We start from the raw sequence: 21,388 nt of genomic DNA, 5'->3' as shown, positions 1-21,388 counted from the left end.
AGTAACCTCAGCCCCTTCCTCGGGCCATACCCATTCCATCCTCAGAGCTTCCTAGGAACACAGCCTCACAAGCCCCCCAGAGCCCCTGACATTTACCAGCTCCTCTGGCCTCTTGTCCCCACGCCTGCACCCTCTCGCCGCCTCCTCCTCCTCCGTTCCCAGGCCCCCTGCCTTCTGCTCCTCCTGGAGGGACTGCCTTCCCACCTATCATGCTTAGTTCAGCCACGGCCTCTACAGTGGAGCCTCTCTTTCTGCCCTTTCTCTCTTCTACCCATTTGTCCTGTGTTAACTGTCTACATCCCCACTGGGTAGTGGAGGCAGGCTCTGCCTTCACCCCATCCCCCAGAATAGCACTAGGCACACAGCAGGTGCCAACGTGCGCTAAACAAATGGACAGCTGTACTCAAATGTGCCCTCCTCTGGCAACAAGAGCAAGATGTTCGCCAGCTGTCTGCATCTCTACTTTGGGCCATAATGTCTCTTGCCTACTGTTCTAGGGAAAGTAAATATTGGTTTTTTTGTTTGTTTTTTATGACAGTCTCCCTCTGTCGCCCTCACTGGAATGCAGTGGTGCAATCTCGGCTCACTGTAACCTCCACCTCCCAGGTTCAAGTGATTCTCCTGTCTCAGCCTCCCGAGTAGCTGAGGCACACACCACCATGCCCAGCTAATTTTGTTTTTTTATTTTTCAGTAGAGACAGGGTTTCACCATTTTACCAGGCTGGTCTTAAACTCCTGACTTTAGGAGTTCTGCCCACTTCAGCCTCCCAAAGTGCTGGAATTACAGGTGTGAGCCATAACGCCCGGCCTGTAAATACTCCTTTTGCTTTTTAGAGAAAGTCACCTGCTGGGCGCGGTGGCTCAAGCCTGTAATCCCAGCACTTTGGGAGGCCGAGGCGGGTGGATCCCGAGGTCAAGAGATCGAGACCGTCCTGGTCAACATGGTGAAACCCCGTCTCTACTAAAACTACAAAAAATTAGCTGGGCATGGTGGTGCGTGCCTGTAATCCCAGCTACTCAGGAGGCTGAGGCAGGAGAATTGCCTGAACCCAGGAGGCGGAGGTTGCGGTGAGCCAAGATCGCGCCATTGCACTCCAGCCTGGGTAACAAGAGTGAAACTCCGTCTCAAAAAAAAAAAAAAAAAAAAAAAACAAGAGAAAGTCACCTAAGAGGCCTGGAATCAAATCCCCAACGTTCTGCAGCCCCTGCAGCCCAAACGCACCAGTTCAACATGGCTGCTCTGTTTCTCAGTGACCTGCCCCTGGCCGTCTGGCCTCTAAGGGACAGTGCCAGAACACAAACCATTCCAGGTCACATGCCCATGCCCAAGCTCAACTGGAATCCTGCCAGGAGCTCTGCCCTGTTTAGGGGTGATTTGGTGCCTGTCTGCCCTCACGCTGGGATGCAGACCACTAGGGACAGGGGCCTCCCTTCCACCTGAAGCCCCACGAGCCAGCCCTGTCCACACCCACCTGGACCGGGCGGCTGCCCAGGAAGTTCAGATCCATATTCTCTCCAAAGAGGTAACCTTCAGGGTGAGGGGTGTCGAATTTCTCTCCTCCCATGAAAAAGTGTGAAGCAAAGTAGTTTCCTGTTTACAAATGAAAACGTGATGACATATTTTTTCTTTTGAGACGGAGTCTCGCTCCGTCACCCAGGCTGGTGTGCAGGGTGCGATCTCCACTCACTGCAACCTCCACCTCCTGCGTTCAAGTGATTCTCCTGCCTCAGCTTCCTGAGTAGCTGAAATTACAGGTGCGTACCACCATGCCAGGCTAATTTTTGTATTCGTAGTGGAGATGGGGTTCTACCACGTTAACCAGCCTGGTCTCCAACTCCTGATCTCGTAATCTGCCCATCTCGGACTCCCAAAGTGCTGGGATTACAGGTACAAGCCACCGCACCTGGCCCAGAAACAGTTATAAACTCTGAGGCTGAACACAGCCTAGTTGGAACATCTGATGGCCAACAAACCCAGCCCTGAGAAAGGTGCCACCTGAGAGGCGGCCAGGGGGCATCCCTTGCACTCTCTGCCCCAGCCACCCAGCCTCGGGCCTTCCGAGGTGGCCTCCTGGCCTCTGCACGCCGCCAGCCTCAACACTCTTCCCTGGATAGCTCTGCACTGCTCACAGCCCATCAGCAGCGCCCAGCTCCAACACCGCTTCCTTCTGTAGGGGCCTGAGCTGTGTTCCCTATGAAGACTAGGTCAGGTCCTACCCCACACCCACCCCCATCTGTGCCTGTGACCTTATTTGGAAATAGGCTCTTTGCAGAGATAATCAAGTTAAGATCATGCTGGATTGAGGGGCTCTAAATCCAGTGACTGGTTCTTTTTTTTTCCTCATTTTTTTTTTAAAGACGGGGTTTCACCATGTGGGTTAGGCTGGTCTTGAACTCCCAACCTCAGGTGATCCACCCACCTTGGCCTCCAAAGTGCTTGAATTACAGGCATGAGCTACCATGCCCGGCTCCAGTGACTGGTTCTAAACAGAAGAAAGGAGAGGGAGAGTTGGACACAGACTCACATGAAGGGAGGCCCAAGGGAAGGCGGAGGCAGAGACTGGGGTGATGTAGCCACAGCCCAAAGATGACAAGCAGCGCCTGGGGCTCCAGGAGTGGGGAGAGGTAAGCAAGAGTCCTCCTCCAGTGTCTACAGGGACCGTGGCCCTGCTGACACCTCAGTTTCTAACATGTGTCTCCATGACGGTGAGAGAACACCTTTCTGCTGTTTCAAGCCACAGTCAGAGGTCATGTGTCACAGCCACCCCAAGAAATCCTTACACATTCCCTGACCTCAGACTACATCCCCTACCCCCAAATCTGAGCCCTGCGTACTTTCCATGTCAGCACCAAGCCCATTAGAAGTCTCCATGGATCTGGGCTAGTTCATTCAGTCTGACACCGCATGAGGGCGGGAGGCTGGAAGCGGCACCCATCACAACCCTGGCAAACTTCGGCATGAGATCTGTGCTTCTCCTATAAGGAGGGGATGGACAGCTGGTAGCCTCAGACACCTGTGCTCACAGCCCTGCCAAGAAACGCTGAGAGCATGGCATCTCCCTGGCTTCCTGACCTGACGCCAAGATCCAGCCCCATTTCTCTCCAGCACATAGCCCCAGAGGCAGGTGCAGGTGACCACCAGGAAAAGCCCCCAAGAAGAGGACCCAGGTGACCACAAGCCCCCCAAGAGGAGGGCCCAGGTGACCATGGCATAGAGCCCCCGAGAGGAGGACCCAGGTGACCAAGAGCCCCCGAGACGAGGGCCCACGTGACCATGCCATAGCGCCCACAAGAGGAGGACCAGGTCACCACAGAGCCCCTAGGGGAGGGCCCAGGTGACCATAGAGTCTCTGAGGGGATGGCACAGGTGACCACAGCAGAGTCCCCAAGTGGACAGCGCAGGTAACCACAGGGAAGAGCAGGACCGAGAGGAGGGCCCAAGAGGCCATGGGGAAGAGCCCTTGAGAGGAGGGCCCAGGTGGACATGGGGAAGAGCCCCTGAGAGGAGGGCCCAGGTGGACACGGGGAAGAGCCCCTGAGAGGAGGGCGCAGGTGACCATGGGGCCTGTGGATTTCAGGGATGCTCAGACTATGTGGTCCTCAGTCTCACCTCTTGCAGGGACTTCTGGGAATTCTCAGAATTCCCACTAGGGGCCCCAGAATCCCTATTCCCTCTCAGAATCCCTACCTGAAACCAGGTGGGTCTTTCCCAAGTCCCCCAGAGAGAATTCTGAGACCTTCAGGCCCTGCATGGTCTGTGTCCTTCCTGAGAACCATGGCCCCAGTTACAGTTGGCTCAGCCACGGCCACCAAGGCCAGCTGGGCCCCGACGTTAAGTCCAGAAGTCTCCTCCCAAGAGGCAGCCCAGAGCTAGGTGCCCAGCACAGCTGCACCCGGCTGCAGAAACAATGGGCAGGAGCTGCAACCCCACCTAACCCACCATGCAGAACAGGATCCACTGACAGCCGGCAGCCAGAAAGGAGGAACCAAGCAGCAGCTACTCCAGCAAGTGTAACACCTGATTTCACGCACTGCCATACAGCTGCTGGAACCAAGTTGATCTAGACACACTGACATGCAGCGACAGTCACGGAGTATTTGTTAAAGAAAACAAGTTCACACACTGCAAGATTATCTTCTCAGGGGTCACTGCACGCACTGAAATGTGCACAACGCAACTGTGAGTTCACAGAGAATGCTATGGAAGGACATGTCCACAAGGCTGCCAGGGAAACTGGGGCAGAGCAGAGGGGTGGAACAAAGCCCATGTGGTGTTTTTAAATCAAAAGAAAGAGTAACTGTAGTACAGCTGAGCCCAGGACACCTTCCCCACTTACCCGGGCCTTGCATACACTCCCACCACACTGAAAGCTTCAGTGCATTTTAATATACAACGCCGTTAAAGGTGACATTTTCCACACAGCCTAAGAAGCAGGGCCCAGGGCCACAGGGCACACAGTGCCTCAGGACACAGTGGTCTCTGGACGCTGGACTCAGTCTTGGTTGTCCTTCAGCTCAACCAACCTTAAGCCCAAGTCATGGATCAGGGCTGAGAGAGGGCCCGGCCCAGAGCCGCCTGCCCGCTCCTCCAAGAAGTGTACTATGTTCATGAAAACCACATGAAGGAGTCGGCTGCTGGGAATCCCCCACACTAGCCGCAGGCAGATATGGACCACAGCAACATGGCGAGAGGCTGTGAGAATCCCGGTGACCCAGCCAACTGGCCCATGACCCACTGTCAGGGGCACCCTTAGCAATGACCAGCCCCTATCCTTCCAGGCTCCCCCCAGTGCTGATGTAGAGTGAGGTGGGGTCCAGAGAGGCCGGGCAGCCTTGGTCTGGAGGGAGACTAAGGATCCAGGTTTGTCCCTGTGAGAGCTTCCAGGTTGAGGCACTGGGTACCCCATGGCCCCAGGCAGAAGACAAGTCCCTGGCCCAGAAGCCTCCTGCTACAACCTCCTCCCAGGCACCTTCAAGACACAACCACTTTGTGTCCAAGAAGCCCCCTGAGCTTCCTCTCTGTAGGTAGAAGATGAGCGAGGCAGCCAGCCTCCATGAGGACCCCCAGTACATCTCACCTTCTGGCCAACACATCGCTGGGTAGACTGCACCCACACTGAACAAGCCTGGCCAGGTGACCAGCGACACTGTGTGAAAATGATGGTGTGCGGCTTCTAAGGCTCTAGGGGAAGGTGCCACCATGCTGTGAGGACACCCATGCAACCCCATGGGGAGGTCAACGTGGGGAGGACCCAAGGCCTCCCACTAGAGCCAACACCAGCATGCCAGAGCTGTATGAGCCAGGAGACAGCCCCTCCAAGCCCAGGCAAGCCCTCAGATGACCACAGTTCGCCCACAGCTTTTTTTGAGATAGGGTCTTGCTCCGTCACCAAGGTTGGAGTGCAGTGGCATGATCACTGCTCACTGCAGCCCTGGACCTCCTGAGCTGGAACAATCCTCCTGCCTCAGCCTCCTGAGTAGCTGGCACCATGGGTGTGTACCACAATGCCTGGCTAATTTTTATTTTTTGTAGACATGGGGTCTCACTATGTCACCCAGCCTGGTGTCAAACTCCTGGGCTCAAGCAACCTCCCACCTATGCCTCCCAAAGTGCTGGGATTGCGGGCGTGAGCCACTGCACCCACAGCCTGACTGAGGACTCATGAGTGACAGTCAGCCAGAGCCACTCCCAACCCTGACCCACACAGTAAGGTAAGGGCTGACTGTGCTAAGCCGCTAAATTCTGAAGGAGTCGCCCAGAAACAGATGTTGAATCTTTCTAAGACGTGGTCCAGGTGACTGTCATTCTCCTCTCCTGGCTCCCAATTCGAGTTCACTTCTACAGCCACGGCTGTGGTTAGAGCCTCTGGCACTGTCTGCCCTGTGACCACACCCACTCGCCAGTCTCCCCACACCCGAGCCCCACGTCTGTTTCCCGACCCACTGCTCTCGAAACCCTGCTGGCGTCCCAGTCTCCTCCCTGCAGCCTGTGAGGCCCCAGACGAGCCCACTCTGCCAACCCTGGCCTGCTCACACCTCGGGGCCCTGGAGTCCTCAGCTCTTCCCTGGAGCTCCGGCTTCACCTCAGGCTGCCCTCCTCTCCGAAAGGCCTCTTCTGACCACCTCCCCCATGCCACTTTTTTTCTTTTTTTTTTTTGAGACAGACTTTCGCTTTTCTTGCCCAGGCTGAAGTTGCAGTGCCACGATCTCAGTTCACCACAACCTCCGCCTCCCCGGTTCAAGCAATTCTCCTGCCTCAGCCTCCCAAGTAGCTGGGATTACAGGCATGGGCCACCATGCCCAGGTGTTTTTAGAAGAGACGGGTTTCTCCATGTTGGTCACACTGGTCTCAAGCTCCCAACCTCAGGTAATCTGCCCACCTCGGCCTCTGACCACCCCTTTTACAACCTGCCGAGCCCCCCACACCCCTGCTTGCTGACCTATCTCCCCACTCCCCTTTCTGGTCTTATTCATCTCCACCGCACTTTTTGGCCTGATGTTCTAGGTGGGAGGCTCTAAGATCTCACCGTATGTAGTTTTAGGCTTCAATAACTTCAGAGGAAGTTATTGAGCTGGGCCACTGGTTCAAGCCTGGGCACTTTGGGAGATCAAGGCAGGAAGACTGCTTGATCCCTGGAGTTCAAGACCAGCCTGGGCAACATAGGGAGACCCTGTCTCTACAAAACTTTTTAAAAAACTAGCTGGGACTGGGGGCAAACGCCTATGGTCCTAGCTACTCAGGACACTCACTGAGGTAGGAAGATCGCTTGAGCCCAAGAGTTCAAGGCTGCAGTGAGCCATGATCATGCCACTGCACTCCAGCTTGAGCAACAGAGCAAGACCCTGACACACACACACACACACACACACACACACACACACACACATTCTCTCTCTCTCTCTCTATATATATATATACACACACACACACACACACACAAACACACATATGCACATACATATATATATAAATAACTTCAGAAGAACAAATGCCACAAACTGAAACACTCGCACAGGTAATAAGTAATTTTTTCCTTTATCGTTTTAAAGTTAAGTTTTCTACAGTTAACATGTATCACTGTAAAACAAGAAAAATTATTTTTATAAGACTGGAGACAAGGAACAAGGGTGTTTGTTAAAGCAATAGTTGTAATATCACAAAACTGGAACCATGTTCTAGAATCAGATCAACATGATGGTTGCAAGTCTGAATATATGAAAAATTAAATGCTAGATTTTTCATATTCTAAAAATCACCGATTGGTACACTGTAAAAGGGTGACCCTTATTGTATGGAATTTTATCTGAGTAAAACTTATTATTATTATTATTATTTTTTTTTTTTTGAGACAGAGTTTCGCTCGTTACTCAGGCTGGAGTGCAATGGTGCGATCTCGGCTCACCACAACCTCCGTCTCCTGGGTTCAGGCAGTTCTCCTGCCTCAGCCTCCTGAGTAGCTGGGATTACAGGCACGCACCACCATGCCCAGCTAATTTTTTGTATTTTTAGTAGAGACGGGGTTTCACCATGTTGACCAGGATGGTCTCAATCTCTTGACCTCGTGATCCACCCGCCTCGGCCTCCCAAAGTGCTGGGCTTACAGGCTTGAGCCACCGCGCCCGGCCCAGTAAAACTTATTAAGAACTGGAAGAACTTAAGTTGTCAGGTGATGAATCATTAATTTTTTACACTAAGTTTTTACATCAATTTTTGGTAAGTAACTTGGAACTAGATGCTATTGTTATAGAAAAATCTTGTTAATTCCTATCTAATTTATATTATCAAGGTTTTTTCAACTTAAAACACAGAACTAGAATTGAGGGGTAGGGTGCAGTGGCTCACACCAGTAATCCCAGCACTTTGGGAAGTCAAGGTGGGCTGATCACCTGAAGTCAGGAGTTCGAGACCAACATGGTGAAACCCCGCCTCTACTAAAAATACAAAAATTAGCCGAGTGTGGTGGCGCGTACCTGTAATCCTAGCTACTCAGGAGGCTGAGGCAGGAGAATCACTTGAACCTGGGAGACAGAGGTTACAGTGAGCCGAGATCACACCACTGCACTCTAATCCAGTCTGGGTGACAGAGCAAGACTCTGTCTCAAAAGAAAGAAAAAAAAAAAGAGAGAGAGGGAGAGAGAGAATGAGAATTGAGGCTGAGATCTGTATCATTTTAGCAATAGCTTATGTCCAACTGTGAATGCATGAAATAACCAGGAAGAAAAGGTACCCATCTTCTCAAGGGATGTATTTCCACTGTTTTTTAGTATTTCTACTTGTTACTGATTTAAAACTGTAATATTTGTTTGATCAACTGGGTATCAGTAATGCCCAATCAAACCACAAAAAAATTCTCACAGCTTATGATGATGTAAAATTTTTTTTAATTCCTTTTTTTTTTGAGACGGAGTCTCTCTCTATGTCGCCCAGGCTGGAATACGATGGCGTGAACTAGGCTCACCACAACCTCCACCTCCTGGGTTCAAGCAATTCTCCTGCCTCAGCCTCCTGAGTAGCTGGGATTACAGGCACGTGCCACCATGCTCAGCTAATTTTTGTATTTTTAGTAGAGACAGGGTTTCACCATATTGCCCAGACTGGTCTCAAACTCCTGACCTCATGATATGGCCACCTCAGCCTTCCAAAGTGCTGGGATTAAAGGCATGAGCCACCACACCCAGCAATTTTTTTAAATTTTAATTTCAACTAGTATGCATATTTTGGTTGCTGACACACAATACAATCAACACAAGATTTTCAAGCATTAAAAATTCAAGCAGGGCTGGGCACAGTGGCTCATGTATGTAATCCTAGCAGTTTGGAAGGCCAAGGTGGGATGTTCACTTGAGCCAAGGAGTTCAAGATCAGCCTGGGTAACATGGCGAAACCCCACCTCTAACAAAAATACAAAGATTAGGCCAGGCACAATGCCTCACGCCTGTAATCCCAAAACTCTGGGATGCCAAGGTGAGCAGATCACTTGAGGTCAGTAGTTCAAGACCGGCCTGGCCAACATGGTGAAATCCTGTCTCTACTAAAAATAACAAAATTAGCTGGGCATGGTGGCATGTGCCTGTACCAGATACTCAGGAGGCTGAGGCACAAGAATCGCTTGAAGCCAGGAGATGGGAGGCTGCAGTGAGCTGAGATTATTGTGCCACTGTATTCCAGCCTGGGTGACAGAGTGGGACTTATAGTCCAAACTACTCAGGAGGCTGAGGTGGGAGGATCTCTTGAGCCCGGGAGGTCAAGGCTGCAGTGAACTGTGATCAAGCCACTGCCTACAGCCTAGGCAACAGAGACAGACCCTGTATCAAAAAAAAAAAAAAAAAAAAAGATTCACTGGGCGCAGTGGCTCATGCCCGTAATCCCAGCACTTTGGGAGGCCAGGGAAGGCAGATCACTTGAGGTCAGTAGTTCAAGACCAGCCTGACCAACATGGTGAAACTCTGTCCCTAATAAAAATACAAATATTAGCTGGGCATGGTGGCATGCGCCAGTAATCCCAGCTACTTGAGAGACTGAGACAGGAGAATCACTTGAACCCGGGAGGCAGAGGTTGCAGTGCACACCACTGCACTCCAGCCTGGGCAACAGAGCAAGAGTGTCTAAAAAAATAAAATAATTCGAACCAAGTCACATGTTCAAGGATAGGGAAATGCGTAACAGACAGGGCAGGGTCACAGGAAGGACCCACAACCCCAGCAGTTAGGAGCAGGGTCTATGTGATCAACACAAAGCAGATGATCAATAACACACCTGCAGGAGAGACCAGCTGGGAAAAACAAGAAACTCCTCACAGAGAACCCAGGGCTGGGTGCAGTGGCTCACTCCTGTAATCCCTGCACTTTGGGAGGCCGAGGAGGACAGATGGCTTGAAGCCAGGAGTTTCAGACCAGCCTGGGCAACATGGCGAGACCTCGTCTCTACAAAAAAATGCAAAAAGTAGCCAGGCACAGTGATGTGCACCTGTAGTTCCGGCCACTCGAGGGGCTGAGGCAGGAGGACCATGTGAGCCCAGGAATTTGAGGTTGCAGCGAACTATGATTGCGCCACTGCACTCCAGCCCAAGCAATGGCATGACTGTCTCAAAAAAAAAAAGAGAAAAACATCAAAAATGAATCCTGTCGCACACACATGGGTATTCACACATGGAAAAGAAACGCAGGACAGAGAACCTAGGTCCCTGACGGGGCAGGAGGAAGGGACCAGGTATGGGGAAGTGTGAGGGGCCAGGCCATCCTTTTCTTTTGCCTCAAGAATCACGTGCACGTGTAACGTGGCGTGTGCGTGTGTCCATGTGCTGTGTATGTTTGTGTGTGCACTACCTCAGAATCAAGAGGAGGGCTGCCAAGGGGGTGGAGGAAGAAGGAGACCTAGAGTGAGAGGCAAGAAGGCAGCTATGGAGGTGAAAGAACGCAGGTAGAACTGCACCCACGTGGCTCTCCCTCCATACCAACTGAGGCCAGTACCCCCTTTCCCACTGGCACCAAGGAGAGAGGGCCAGACACAGCCCCCACCTTCCATGCAGGAAACGAAGCTCAGCGAAGGCCCCCAAGCTCATCAGTGGTGGAGCTGCGGCTCACACCCTGACTCCGGAGCCCACTTGGGTCTCAGTCTACATGCTGGGCACCACCGCTCCTGCAGCTTGGGTCCACAAGGGCAGCAGTCAGTGGTGTCATCGCCAGTGACAATGGGCACTGTTCACACACAAAGAGCCACACACAAAGGGCTTCCTGGCTGAAAATCCTCCTGTGGGCTCAAAGGGCCCCAGAGACCCCACAGGAGCCCAAGGCTATCCTGGAAATCCCAGCTACAGGGAACCAACACACTCAAGGATCCAGGGCCTCAGGGCCTCCAGGGCACTTCTCAAACACTGCTAAAACAAAGGCATCCTTCACCCCTGGTTTTCTGTCACCCCCAGGGGTCTGGAGCCCAACAAGTCACTGCCTCCCTGACCAAGGGATTTGGACTCTGGGTGGCTTGCAGGTGTCTGGGTGACTTGGAAAGGGAGGAAACAGCCACAAAAATGCAAACCACACAACCCCTTCCTTGGGAGGCCTCCAGACGTTTCCCTCACAGTCTCGATCCCCTACAAACCAGCCTCCAGGTGGGAGGAATACATGTGTTTGTCACCCTTTACAGCTAAGAAAAACCAAAACCATAAGGCCACGGGTCAGAGGCTGTCTTGGGGATGGCCAGGGAGGGGGACAGCCCCGTCCCTTCTACACAAGCCACGAGTTAATCAAGAAGCCTTCTGTGGCCCCCTTTTGTCTGTTGCACCTTGTCAATATCTGGTGGTACAGTGTGCAATGAACGCCACCAGACATTCACGAGAGGAAAACAGGAACATTCTTTATCACTGAAATGTGCGAAACTTGAAAGGGCAGGAGGCCCGGGACACGGCAAGGCCTGCCGAGAACACAGGTAAAAATCGAAGCACAGGCATCTACGAGCACAGATGGATACAACCGAGCGGAGGAGCCACAGCAAACCACCGTCAGAGCCATGGAGGGCATGGAGGGGGCCGAAGAGTCAAGCGGGGCCTTGCTGTTCTGCCTGTAAACACCTGCACCACCTGCCTGTGTCTGAACTTGGCACTCAGAGTTTTCAGGGAAAAAGTCTGACCCACGTTAATCAGAATAGAGTTCAGGGCCCACCGAGTCAAAGGTTCCCAGTTTGGACCCTTGAAAAGCATTTGTCTCCAAACCCACCAACCCTGGGACACCCCTGATAAAAACAGGCCAGACTCAGACCTCAGCAGAAAGGCCTTTCCTCTGCACCCGCAACACGGAGACCACATCTGCCATAGGCAGATGCTTCTCGTCCTCCCCAACCAAGGGGGCGGAAGCTGTGCTATGGGGACAGGAAGCCCAAGTCATAAGGGGGCCTGGGTGACAAATGTCCTGCCTGTCCCATTCCAGGTAACCCAGGCTTCCTCCTCACCTTCCAGATTCCCCCAGCCCAATGATCCCCAAGGTGAAAGTCGCCGCAACCTGACCTAAAGGCCAAGGCGAAGCTCCCCGCTCTGCAGACCAGATTCCACCTGCCCTGCCCACTACCACCCTCACTTTCCCGGCCTGGGCTATTCCCTCCTTGGGACGCCGTGGTAAGGCCAGCCTGGACCACCTTGCAGGCTGCCTGCCAGCTTGTTGTCAAAGCTCCCACCACCACTCTCCTCATAGTGTTACCGCTTTTTCTCGTGTACCAGTTGGCTCACTCTGCCTTCCCCTGCCCAAGAGCAGGCATCATCTCCAACAACACGGTCCCATATCCTCATGACCTCCACCCTCCACACCGTAAGAGCTGGATGGACACTCACCTAATGAATGAAAGCAGATGGTGGTGTTACTGATGTCTAACAGTCAGGGAAACTGAGGCCCAGTGAGGCTGAGTGACCTGCTCAGGCCACACAACCAGGGAGGGATGTTCTCACTGGGACCCCCATGCAGGCTCCAGAACCTGCATTCTCAGCCATTCAAAGGAAGCCAGGATGTGAATGAACACCCAGAATGCCTCCCTCCTAAGAAACACAGCAGCCCAGCGACCCGAGACACCACGGGCGGACTTCACTGGGCTGCCTCAGCCATCATCCCCACCTGAGAAAGCGGGAGTGGCAAGGCCACGAGGCGTCTGCAGGGGCTCCGAACAGCTCACTGATTCCACCTGCTGAAAATTCTTCTCATGGTCTAACAGAACAGGTGGTCCTGGTTACCAGTCTCACAAAATCAGCTGATGCATTGCCAATAAACCTCAATTGAACCAAACCTGCACCAGATCAGGTCCCAGGATACCCCCACCAGATGGGAGGCCAGAGGGGGTGGCCTGGGGGTCCCACCCTGTCGTATCACCCACGCGTTGATCCCCCTGGGCCCACCATGCCACCATGCTTCCCTGCCCACTATCAATCCCCCACCCAGCTAGGGAAGTCACCATGGGCTGGGATCTTGATTTTTTTTTTTTTCTTTTTTTGCAGACGGTGTCGCACACTGTTGACCGGGCTGGAGTGCAGTGGCACGATCTTGGCGCACCGCAACCTCCACTTCCCGGATTCAAGCGATTCTCTTGCCTCAGCCTCCAGAGTAGCTGGGATTACTGGTGCCTGCCACCACACCCAGCTGCCTGCCACCACACCCAGCTAATTTTTTTTTTTTTTTTTTTTTTTTTTTTAAGTAAGCACGGGGTTTCACCGCATTGGCCAGGCTGGTCTCAAACTCCTGACCTCGTGATCCACCCGCCTCCCAAAGTGCTGGGATTACAGGCATGAGCCACCATGCCCGGCCTTGATTTCTTTATCTGCACACTTGAGATGAGAGGGCCACCCAAAATTCAGGATGTCCTGAGGATTTAAAAAAAAGCCCATTTACACAAAGGAGCCTCCAGCAGATGAGAACACCCTAGCTAGACGTTCCTTTCCGACCTCCCATATGTAAATATGATACCATATTAAATACAGGGCTCTGGCTCCCAGTGCGGAACACAAAGCTGAGAACAGCTATGACTACGTAGAAACGCTGGTGCGCTGACGTGGCATAAGCTGTAGCCACCGTTTCTGATTGGGGTTTGGGGTGTGTCCGCCCCAGCCAACACATCCCTTTTCTGGAAATAGCCTCCATTACCCTCAGGGTGGCCCCCACCCCTGGACAGGGGCAGTTTGGCCCCAAGGTAGACACCAGCAAGCTGGGTGATCCGGATTCTCCCTTCTGGGGAATGGGACCAGGGACAACGGCAGCACTTGGTCCTCGACCAGCCTGGTGGGCAGCGACGGCCTTGTGCATGCCAGAACACCCAGGGCACTCTGCAGGACGGCAGGATGACGCTGAAGCTGGGGCCAAACATGGGCTCTGGATTCTCACAGCTTCCATTTCTCCTTTTCCCCTGAAGTTCCTGGGACTTCCCTCCGAGACTTCACTACACTCCATTTCTTCCCTAGGCTGGCTTCCATAAATGGCACTGAGATGGCCAATTTCCAAAGAATTAAAACCATAATAAAAAGCACTTAGGAAAGAGCTCCTATAAACCAATAAAAAAATAAAAGAGTTATCTTTTTGTGTGTGTGACAGAGTCTCGCTCTGTCGCCCAGGCTGGAGTACAGTGTAGCATCATCTCTGCTCACTGCAACCTCTGGCCTCCTGGGTTCAAGCGATTCTCCTGCCTTCAGCCTCCCCAGGAGCTAGGATTATAGGTGCCCAACACCACACCCAACTAATTTTTGTATTTTGAGTAGAGACGGCATTTCGCCATGTAGGCCAGGCTGGTCTCGAACTCCTAACATAAGGTGATCAGCCTGCCTCAGCCTCCCAAAGTGCTGGAATTACAGGTGTGAGCCACCGAACCTGGCTACTCAGTTGTTTCAATGTGTAAAGTACTTCACCAGGCACTTCAACGGGAGGATAAGAAACAGATGGCCCATTCTCATACAGAAAGGCTCTCAACCACACTGGTCATCAGGAAAAAGTACAATGAGAAATCCAAGGCGAAGTTGAAAAAAAAAATTAAAAATAGCATGCACCCCTCACCCTACCTACTGCCAGTATGAACGCAGAGTGAACAGCACCTGTGTTCTTGCCTGCAGAAATGCAAGTTAGCTCACTCACTCAGAAAAGTTTAAAATCTACTAAGGCTGAGCGCACCCAAGGGCCCCAGCAAGTCCACACCCAGACATAAAAATGCACCCAAAGAGATTAGACTCAAGGGCACCACCGTCAGACACAAGGATGTCCCCAGCAGAATTGCTCCCCTGGCGCCTTGCCACGGGCAGCACCCAGACGCTGGAGGGTCCCACAGCAGATATGAGACCACTCATTGCTCACAGACCCTGCCAGGGCATCGCATCCCATCTCATTCCGAGGTGGATCAAGAAGAGCTTCTCCTCCAGTTCTCTCAAGTTCAAACCCAAGCAGAACTCGCCCAGGGTGGAAGTCAGGAGGGGGTTACCAGGGAAGAAGGAGGAGGCAAATTGTTCAGGAGGGGACAACGGGGGCCTCCGGGAGCCAGTACTGCTCTATTTTTCTCAACATGTTCACTTTGTAATCATTTATCAAACTGCATGTTGATGAGCTGTACATTTCCTAGAAGTATGGTAGCCCTGGCCAGGCTCAGTGGCTCACGCCTGTGATCCCAGCTACTCCAGAAGCTAAGGTAGGAGAGCTGCATGAACCCGGGAGGCCGAGGCTGAAGTGAACCAAGCTCTCACCACTGCACTCAAGCTTGGGTGACAGAACGAGACTCTGTCTCAAAAAAAATAAATACATAGGCTAGGCGCGGTGGCTCATGCCTGTAGTCCCAGCACTTTGGGAGGCCGAGGTGGGTGGATCACAAGTTTAGGAGTTCAAGACTAGCCTGGCCAAGATAGTGAAACCCCATGTTGGCCGGGCGTGGTGGCTCACACCTGTAATCCAAGCACTTTGGAGGCCAAGGCAGGTGGATCACCCGAGGTCGGGAGTTCAAGACCAGCCTGACCAACATGGTGAAACCCCATCTATTTAAAAAAAAAAAAAAAAAAAAAAAGAAAGAAAAGAAACTCCAACTCTACTAAAAATACAAAAAATTTGCCGGGTGTGGTGTCAGGCATCTATAATTCCAGCTACTTAAGAGGCTGAGGCAGAGAACTGCTTGAACCCAGGAGGCGGAGGTTGCAGTGAGCCAAGATCGTACCACTGCACTCCAGCCTGGGTGACAGAGTAAGACTCCATCTCTAAATAAATAAATAAATGCCTCAATTTATTATTTTTCATTTACTTGATTAATTTATTGCTTTAGAGACACGGTCTGGCTGTCACCCAGGCTGGAGTGCAGTGGTGCAATCTTGGTTCACTGCAACCTCAGCCTCTTGTGTTCAAAAGATTCTCCCATCTCAACCCTAATCTGAGTACCTGGGATTACAGACAGATGCACACCACCACACCTGCCTAATTTTTTTTTTATTTTTAGCAAAGACAGGGGTTTCACCATGTTGGCCTGGCTGGTCTCAAACTCCTGACCTGAAGTGATCTGCCTGCCTCAGCCTCAGCCAAAGTGCTGGGATTACTGGCATGAGCCACCATGCCTGGCCCCCGGCCCCCAATTTTAAATGTCTATGTACAGTATGTATACATACACACTTTTTTCCCCCAAAGCATTAAAGCAATCTTTCCTTTCTTTTGATTCCTCAGAAGGTTCCCTGGGAGTCTGGGCTCTCAGAGACATCACAGAGAGTGTCTGTTCTGCGGGGTAGGAGCCCTGCTGGAAGAAAACTTCGGGTATGTGAGCAGTGGTGCCAGTGATGACCCCTGGGGAGCTAATGCAACCTTCTGCCCACCTCAGGGATGCCAGGCCTGCCTGAGGCCCCACACCCAAGACCAGGTGAGGGGACGCAAGGCCCCAGCAAGCTGGATGAAAGGACTTCTCACAGCCTCAGGTCTTGATTTCAGTCAGGCCTCAAACCTCTTGCTTCTTTCCCCCATTCTATGGAAAGGCAAATGACAGAATGCTCATTCAGGATCAAGTGAACACCCCCCAATACTGCTCCAGGTTTTCTGCAAACAAGCAAAGGGACACAGGCCCCTCCTTGGGTACAGGCGGGGGCTGAACTCTGGGCAGTTCTACAGCTGCTCAGCAAGCACAAGTCAGGCACTGCAGGGACGGTGCACATGACACCATGCCATCCTCCACTGGACAAGATGACCCCAAAGCGAGAACAAAGCTGGACAGCCTCACAGGATACAGGGGAAGGGCGTGGGGAAAGCCAGGCAACATGGGACCCAGGCGGCACTGGGTCTGGGAAGTGGGCAGGCAGGAGAGGTCACCGCTCCAGGGTTATCCAGGAAATACAAAACATTTTCCAGAAAACTTCCAGGCATCATGAAAAACAAAAGCCGGGCTGGACGAGGGCCAGGGTCTGTCCCTCCCTGCTGGCTCACATGGACTGGCAGCCAGACATGAAAGGGGCCCAGGGAATCAGAGGTGACCCCCGGGGTTCAGCCAGGGAACATGGGGTCCCATTGAGCTGATGAATGGCCAAGGCCCCTGAGGAAGTCACTGGCAGAGCTAGGGCTACTGTCAGCCCAGGACTCTGAAGCCCCTGCTCCTCCCACCACACTCCTACAGGGTTGCCCCCAACAGCAGGTGCAATTTTCACAGCCTATTAGGATTGCTTTTACCTTTGAATGTACCCTACTATGAAACTCAAGCCCTTTAAAAAAAATTGTATTAACTTTTTAAATAAACAGAACGTGGCCTCAGCTGCTCAGGCTGCAACGCAATGGCGTGATCTCAGCTCACTGCAACCTCTGCTTCCCGGGTTCAAGGAATTCTCTTGCCTCAGCCTCCTGAGTAGCTGGGATTGCAGGCACCTGCTACCACGTCCAGCTAATTTATTGTATGTTTAGAAGAGATGGGTTTTACCATGTTGACCAGGCTGCTCTCAAACTCCTGACCTTAAGTGGTCCACCCACCTCGGCCTCCCAAAGTGCTAGGATTACAGGCATGAGCCACTGTGCCAGGCCAAATTTTATTAATTTATTCTTTAGAGACAGAGTCTTACTCTGTTGTCCAGGCTGGAGTGCAGTGGGGCAATCATGGCTCATTGCAGCCTGGATATCCTGAGCTCAAGCATCCTCCCACCTCAGCCCACCAAGTAGCTGGAACTAAAGGTGCACGCCACTACACGCTGACAAACTTTGCATTTTTTGTAGAGACAAGGTTTTGCTGTGTTGCCCAGGCTGGTCTGAAACTCCTGAACTCAAGTAATCTGCCAGTCCTGGCCTCCCAAATTGCTGGGATTACAATGTCAGCCACCATGCCTCACCTAGAATGACTGTTTCATGGGCACTGGGTTTCTTTCTGGTGTGATGAAGATATTTTGGAACTAGACAGTGGAGAAGGCTGCACAACACAAGTATACTAAAAACCTCCAGACTGGACATTTTCAGTGTGACTTATATGCTGTGAATTAGATCTCAACAAAGCTGTTATTAAAAAAGAACAGCCAGGTGCGGTGGCTCACACTTGTAGCCCCAGCACTCTGGGAGGCTGAGGCAGGCGGATCACAAGGTCAAGAGATCAAGACCATTCTGGCCAACATGGTGAAACCCTGTTTCTACTAAAAATACAAAAAAATTAGCTAGGCATGGTGGCACACACCTGTAGTCTCAGCTACTCAGAAGGCTGGGGCAGAAGACTCGCTTTAGCCCAGGAGGCAGAGGTTGCAGTGAGCCGAGATAGCGCCACTGCACTCCAGCCTGGACAAAAAAGCAAGACTTTGTCTCAAAAAAAAAAAAAAAAAAAAAAAAAACTTGCTGGGCATGGTGGTACAAACGGGAAAACCCAGCTACTTGGGAGGCTGAGGTGGGAGAATCACCTGAGCTGGGAAGTCAAGGCTAGAGGGAATTGCGATCGCACCATCACACTCCAGCCTGAACAACAGAGCAAGACCCTCTCAAAATTTAAAAAAAAAAAAAAAAAAAAAAAATTAACTCAAAATGGATCAAAGACCTAAATGTAAGAGCTAAAACTATAAAACTTCTACAAAAACAAAACAAAAACAAAAAAACAGGAGAAAATCTTTGTGACCTTGACGTAGGCAAAGATTTTTTTCTTTTCTTTTTTTTTTTTGGAAGCCTCACTCTGTTGCCCAGGCTGCAGTGCAGTGGCTCGATCTCCGCTCACTGCAACCCAACCTCCACCTCCCAAGTTGAAGCGATTCTCCTGCCTCAGCCTCCCAAGTAGCTGGAATTACAGGCACACACCACAGTGTCCTGCTAATTTTTTGTATTTTTAGTAGAGACAGGGTTTCACCATGTGGGCCAGGCTGGTCTCGAACTCCTGACCTCAGGTGATCTGTCCACCTCGCCTCTCAAAATGCTGGGCTTACACGAGTGAGCCTCCACACCCAGCCAAGATTTCCTTTTTTTTTTTTTTTTTGAGACTGAGTCTCACTCTGTCCCCAGGCTAGAGTACAGTGGCGTGATCTCGACTCACTGCAACCTGCAACTCATTGGTTCAAGCAATTCTACTACCTCAGCCGTCTAAGTAGCTGGGATTACAAGCACTCACCACCACACTTAGGTAATTTTTTGTATTTTTAGTAGATACAGAGTTTCACTATGTTGGTCAGGCTGGTTTCAAATGCCTAACCTTGTGATCCACCCACCTTGGCCTCTCAAAGTGCTGGGATTACAGGTGTGAGCCACCTCGCCCAGCCAAGATTTCTTAAACGTAACTCCAAAAGCATCATTCACTTAAAAAGCAATAAATTAGGCTGGGCGAGGTGGCTCACACCTGTAATCCCCATACTTTGAGAGGCCGAGGCAGGTGTATCACCTGAGGTCAGGAGTTCAAGACCAGCCTGGCCAACACCATGAAACCCTGTCTCTACTAAAAATACAAAAATTAGCAGGGTGTGGTGGCCAGCATCTGCAATCCCAGCTACTTGGGACGCTGAGGTAGGACTGCTTGAACCCAGGAGGCAGAGGTTGCAGTGAGCCAAGATCAAGCCATTGCATTCCAGCCTGGTGGACAAGAGTGAGACTGAGTCTTTTTTAAAAAAAAAAAAAAAAAAAAAAAAGCCAGGCCCAGCTCACACCTGTAATCCCAGCACTTTTGCGAGGCCAAGGAGGGCAGATCACGAGGTCAGGAGTTCGAGACCAGCCTGGCCAACATGGTGAAACCCCATCTCTACTAAAGATACAAAAAATTAGCCAGACGTGGTGGCATGTACCTGTAATCCCAGATATTCGGGTGGCTGAGGCAGGAGAATCACTTGAGCTCAGGAGGCAGAGGTTGCAGTGAGCCAAGATCACGCCACTGCACTCCAGCCTGGGTGACAGGGCAAGATTCCATCTCAAAAAAAAAAAGCAATAAATTTGAATTCATCAAAATTCATAACTGCTCTTCAAAAGAAACACCATTAAAAAAATATGCTGGGCATGGTGGCTAACAACTGTAATCCCAGCGCTTTGGGAGGCTGAGATGGACAGATCACCTAAGGTCAGGAGTTCAAGACCAAGCTGGCCAATATGGTGAAACCCTATCTCTACTAAAAATACAAAAATTAGCCAGATGTGGTCGTACACGCCTGTAGTCGCAGCTGTTCGGGAGGCTGGGGCAGAATCGCTAGAACCTGGAAGGCGGAGATTGAAGTGAGCCAAGATTGCGCCACTGCACTCCAGCCTGAGTGACAGAGAGAGACTCCCTCTTAAAAAAAAAAAGAAAATTAAAAGACAAGCCAGACTTGAAGAAAATATGTGCAAACATGGCTGATACAGGAATCCTATCCAGAACACATAAAGAACTCTTTGTTACAACTCCATAAAACAATCCAGTTTTTAAAAATTCGACAAAAGACTCAAATAGACATTTTTCACACACACATACACATATACGAACAGAAAGAATGCCAGGCTCGGTGACTCACACCTGTAATCCCAGCATTTTGGGAGGCCGAGGCAGGTGGATCACCTGAGGTCAAGAGTTCAAGACTAGCCTGGCCAACATGATGAAAACCCTGCCTCTACTAAAAATACAAAAATTAACCGGGCGTGGTGGCGGGTACCTGTAATCCTAGCTACTCCAGAGGCTGAGGAGGGATGATCACCTGAAATGAGGAGGCGGAAGTTGCAGTGAGTTGAGATCCCACCACTACTCTCCAGCCTGCGTGACAGAGGGAGACTATATCCCAAAAAAAAAAAAAAAAAAAAAGAAAGAGAGAAAGCAGGGCCATGTGTGGTAGCTCACGCCTGTAATCTCAACACTTTGGGAGGCTGAGGCAGGTGGATCACAAGGTCAGGAGATCGAGACCATCCTGGCCAACATGGTAAAACCCCGTCTCTATTAAAAATACAAAAATTAGCCAAGCATGGTGGCATGTGCCTGTAGTCCCAGCTAGTCAGGAGGTTGAGGCAGGAGAATTACCTGAACCCGGGAGGCTGAGTTTGCAGTAAGCTGAGATCGTGCCATTTCACTACAGCCTGGCGACAGAGCAAGACTCCGTTACAAGAAAAAAAAAGGAAGAAAGCAAGCACATCTCTGATGGGCTGAAGGCAGAGGTTGGGGTACGGACTTTGCAAACAGATGGAAGGAAACTTTTATGAAGGAAATGTCTGTAACTGTGGTGACGACTGCACAGTTCTATAGCTAAGAACCATCAAATCACGCTTACAATGGATGAGTTGTGTGGGACATGAACTACACCTCAATAAAGCCATGAAGAGTAAAATACAGTGAAAACAAAGCAAATATTAAATTTGAGCTGAACACTGCTGCAGAACATGCTGAAAGTTCCATTAAGAAAACTGGACAGTGTTCGGTGTTAAAAATACATATACATACATTAGCACCCAATGATTCTTTCTCCTTGACATAACCAACAACATTGACAGAGATCTGAAAAGAAAGCTTTTTTTTTTTTTT

At 51.1% G+C, this 21,388-nt stretch overlaps 1 protein-coding gene across 9 annotated transcripts in view; it reads right to left on the bottom strand.

Moving 5' to 3' along the window:
* MGRN1 (mahogunin ring finger 1) overlaps positions 1-21,388 on the bottom strand; it is a 61,200-nt gene that overhangs the window by 36,980 nt on the left and 2,832 nt on the right. For all 9 annotated transcript variants that reach the window (XM_032258013.1, XM_032258015.1, XM_032258012.1 and 6 more), the window contains exon 2: positions 1,473-1,591. In XM_032258013.1, coding sequence (XP_032113904.1) covers positions 1,473-1,591 — 119 coding nt within the window. The remainder of the gene's footprint in view (positions 1-1,472; positions 1,592-21,388) is intronic.

This window comes from Sapajus apella, unplaced genomic scaffold (genome assembly GCF_009761245.1).
Source record: "Sapajus apella isolate SASKATOON/1434 unplaced genomic scaffold, GSC_monkey_1.0 scaffold99, whole genome shotgun sequence".
NCBI classification, from domain to species: domain Eukaryota; kingdom Metazoa; phylum Chordata; class Mammalia; order Primates; family Cebidae; genus Sapajus; species Sapajus apella.
This window is presented reverse-complemented; position numbering and strand designations above follow the sequence as displayed.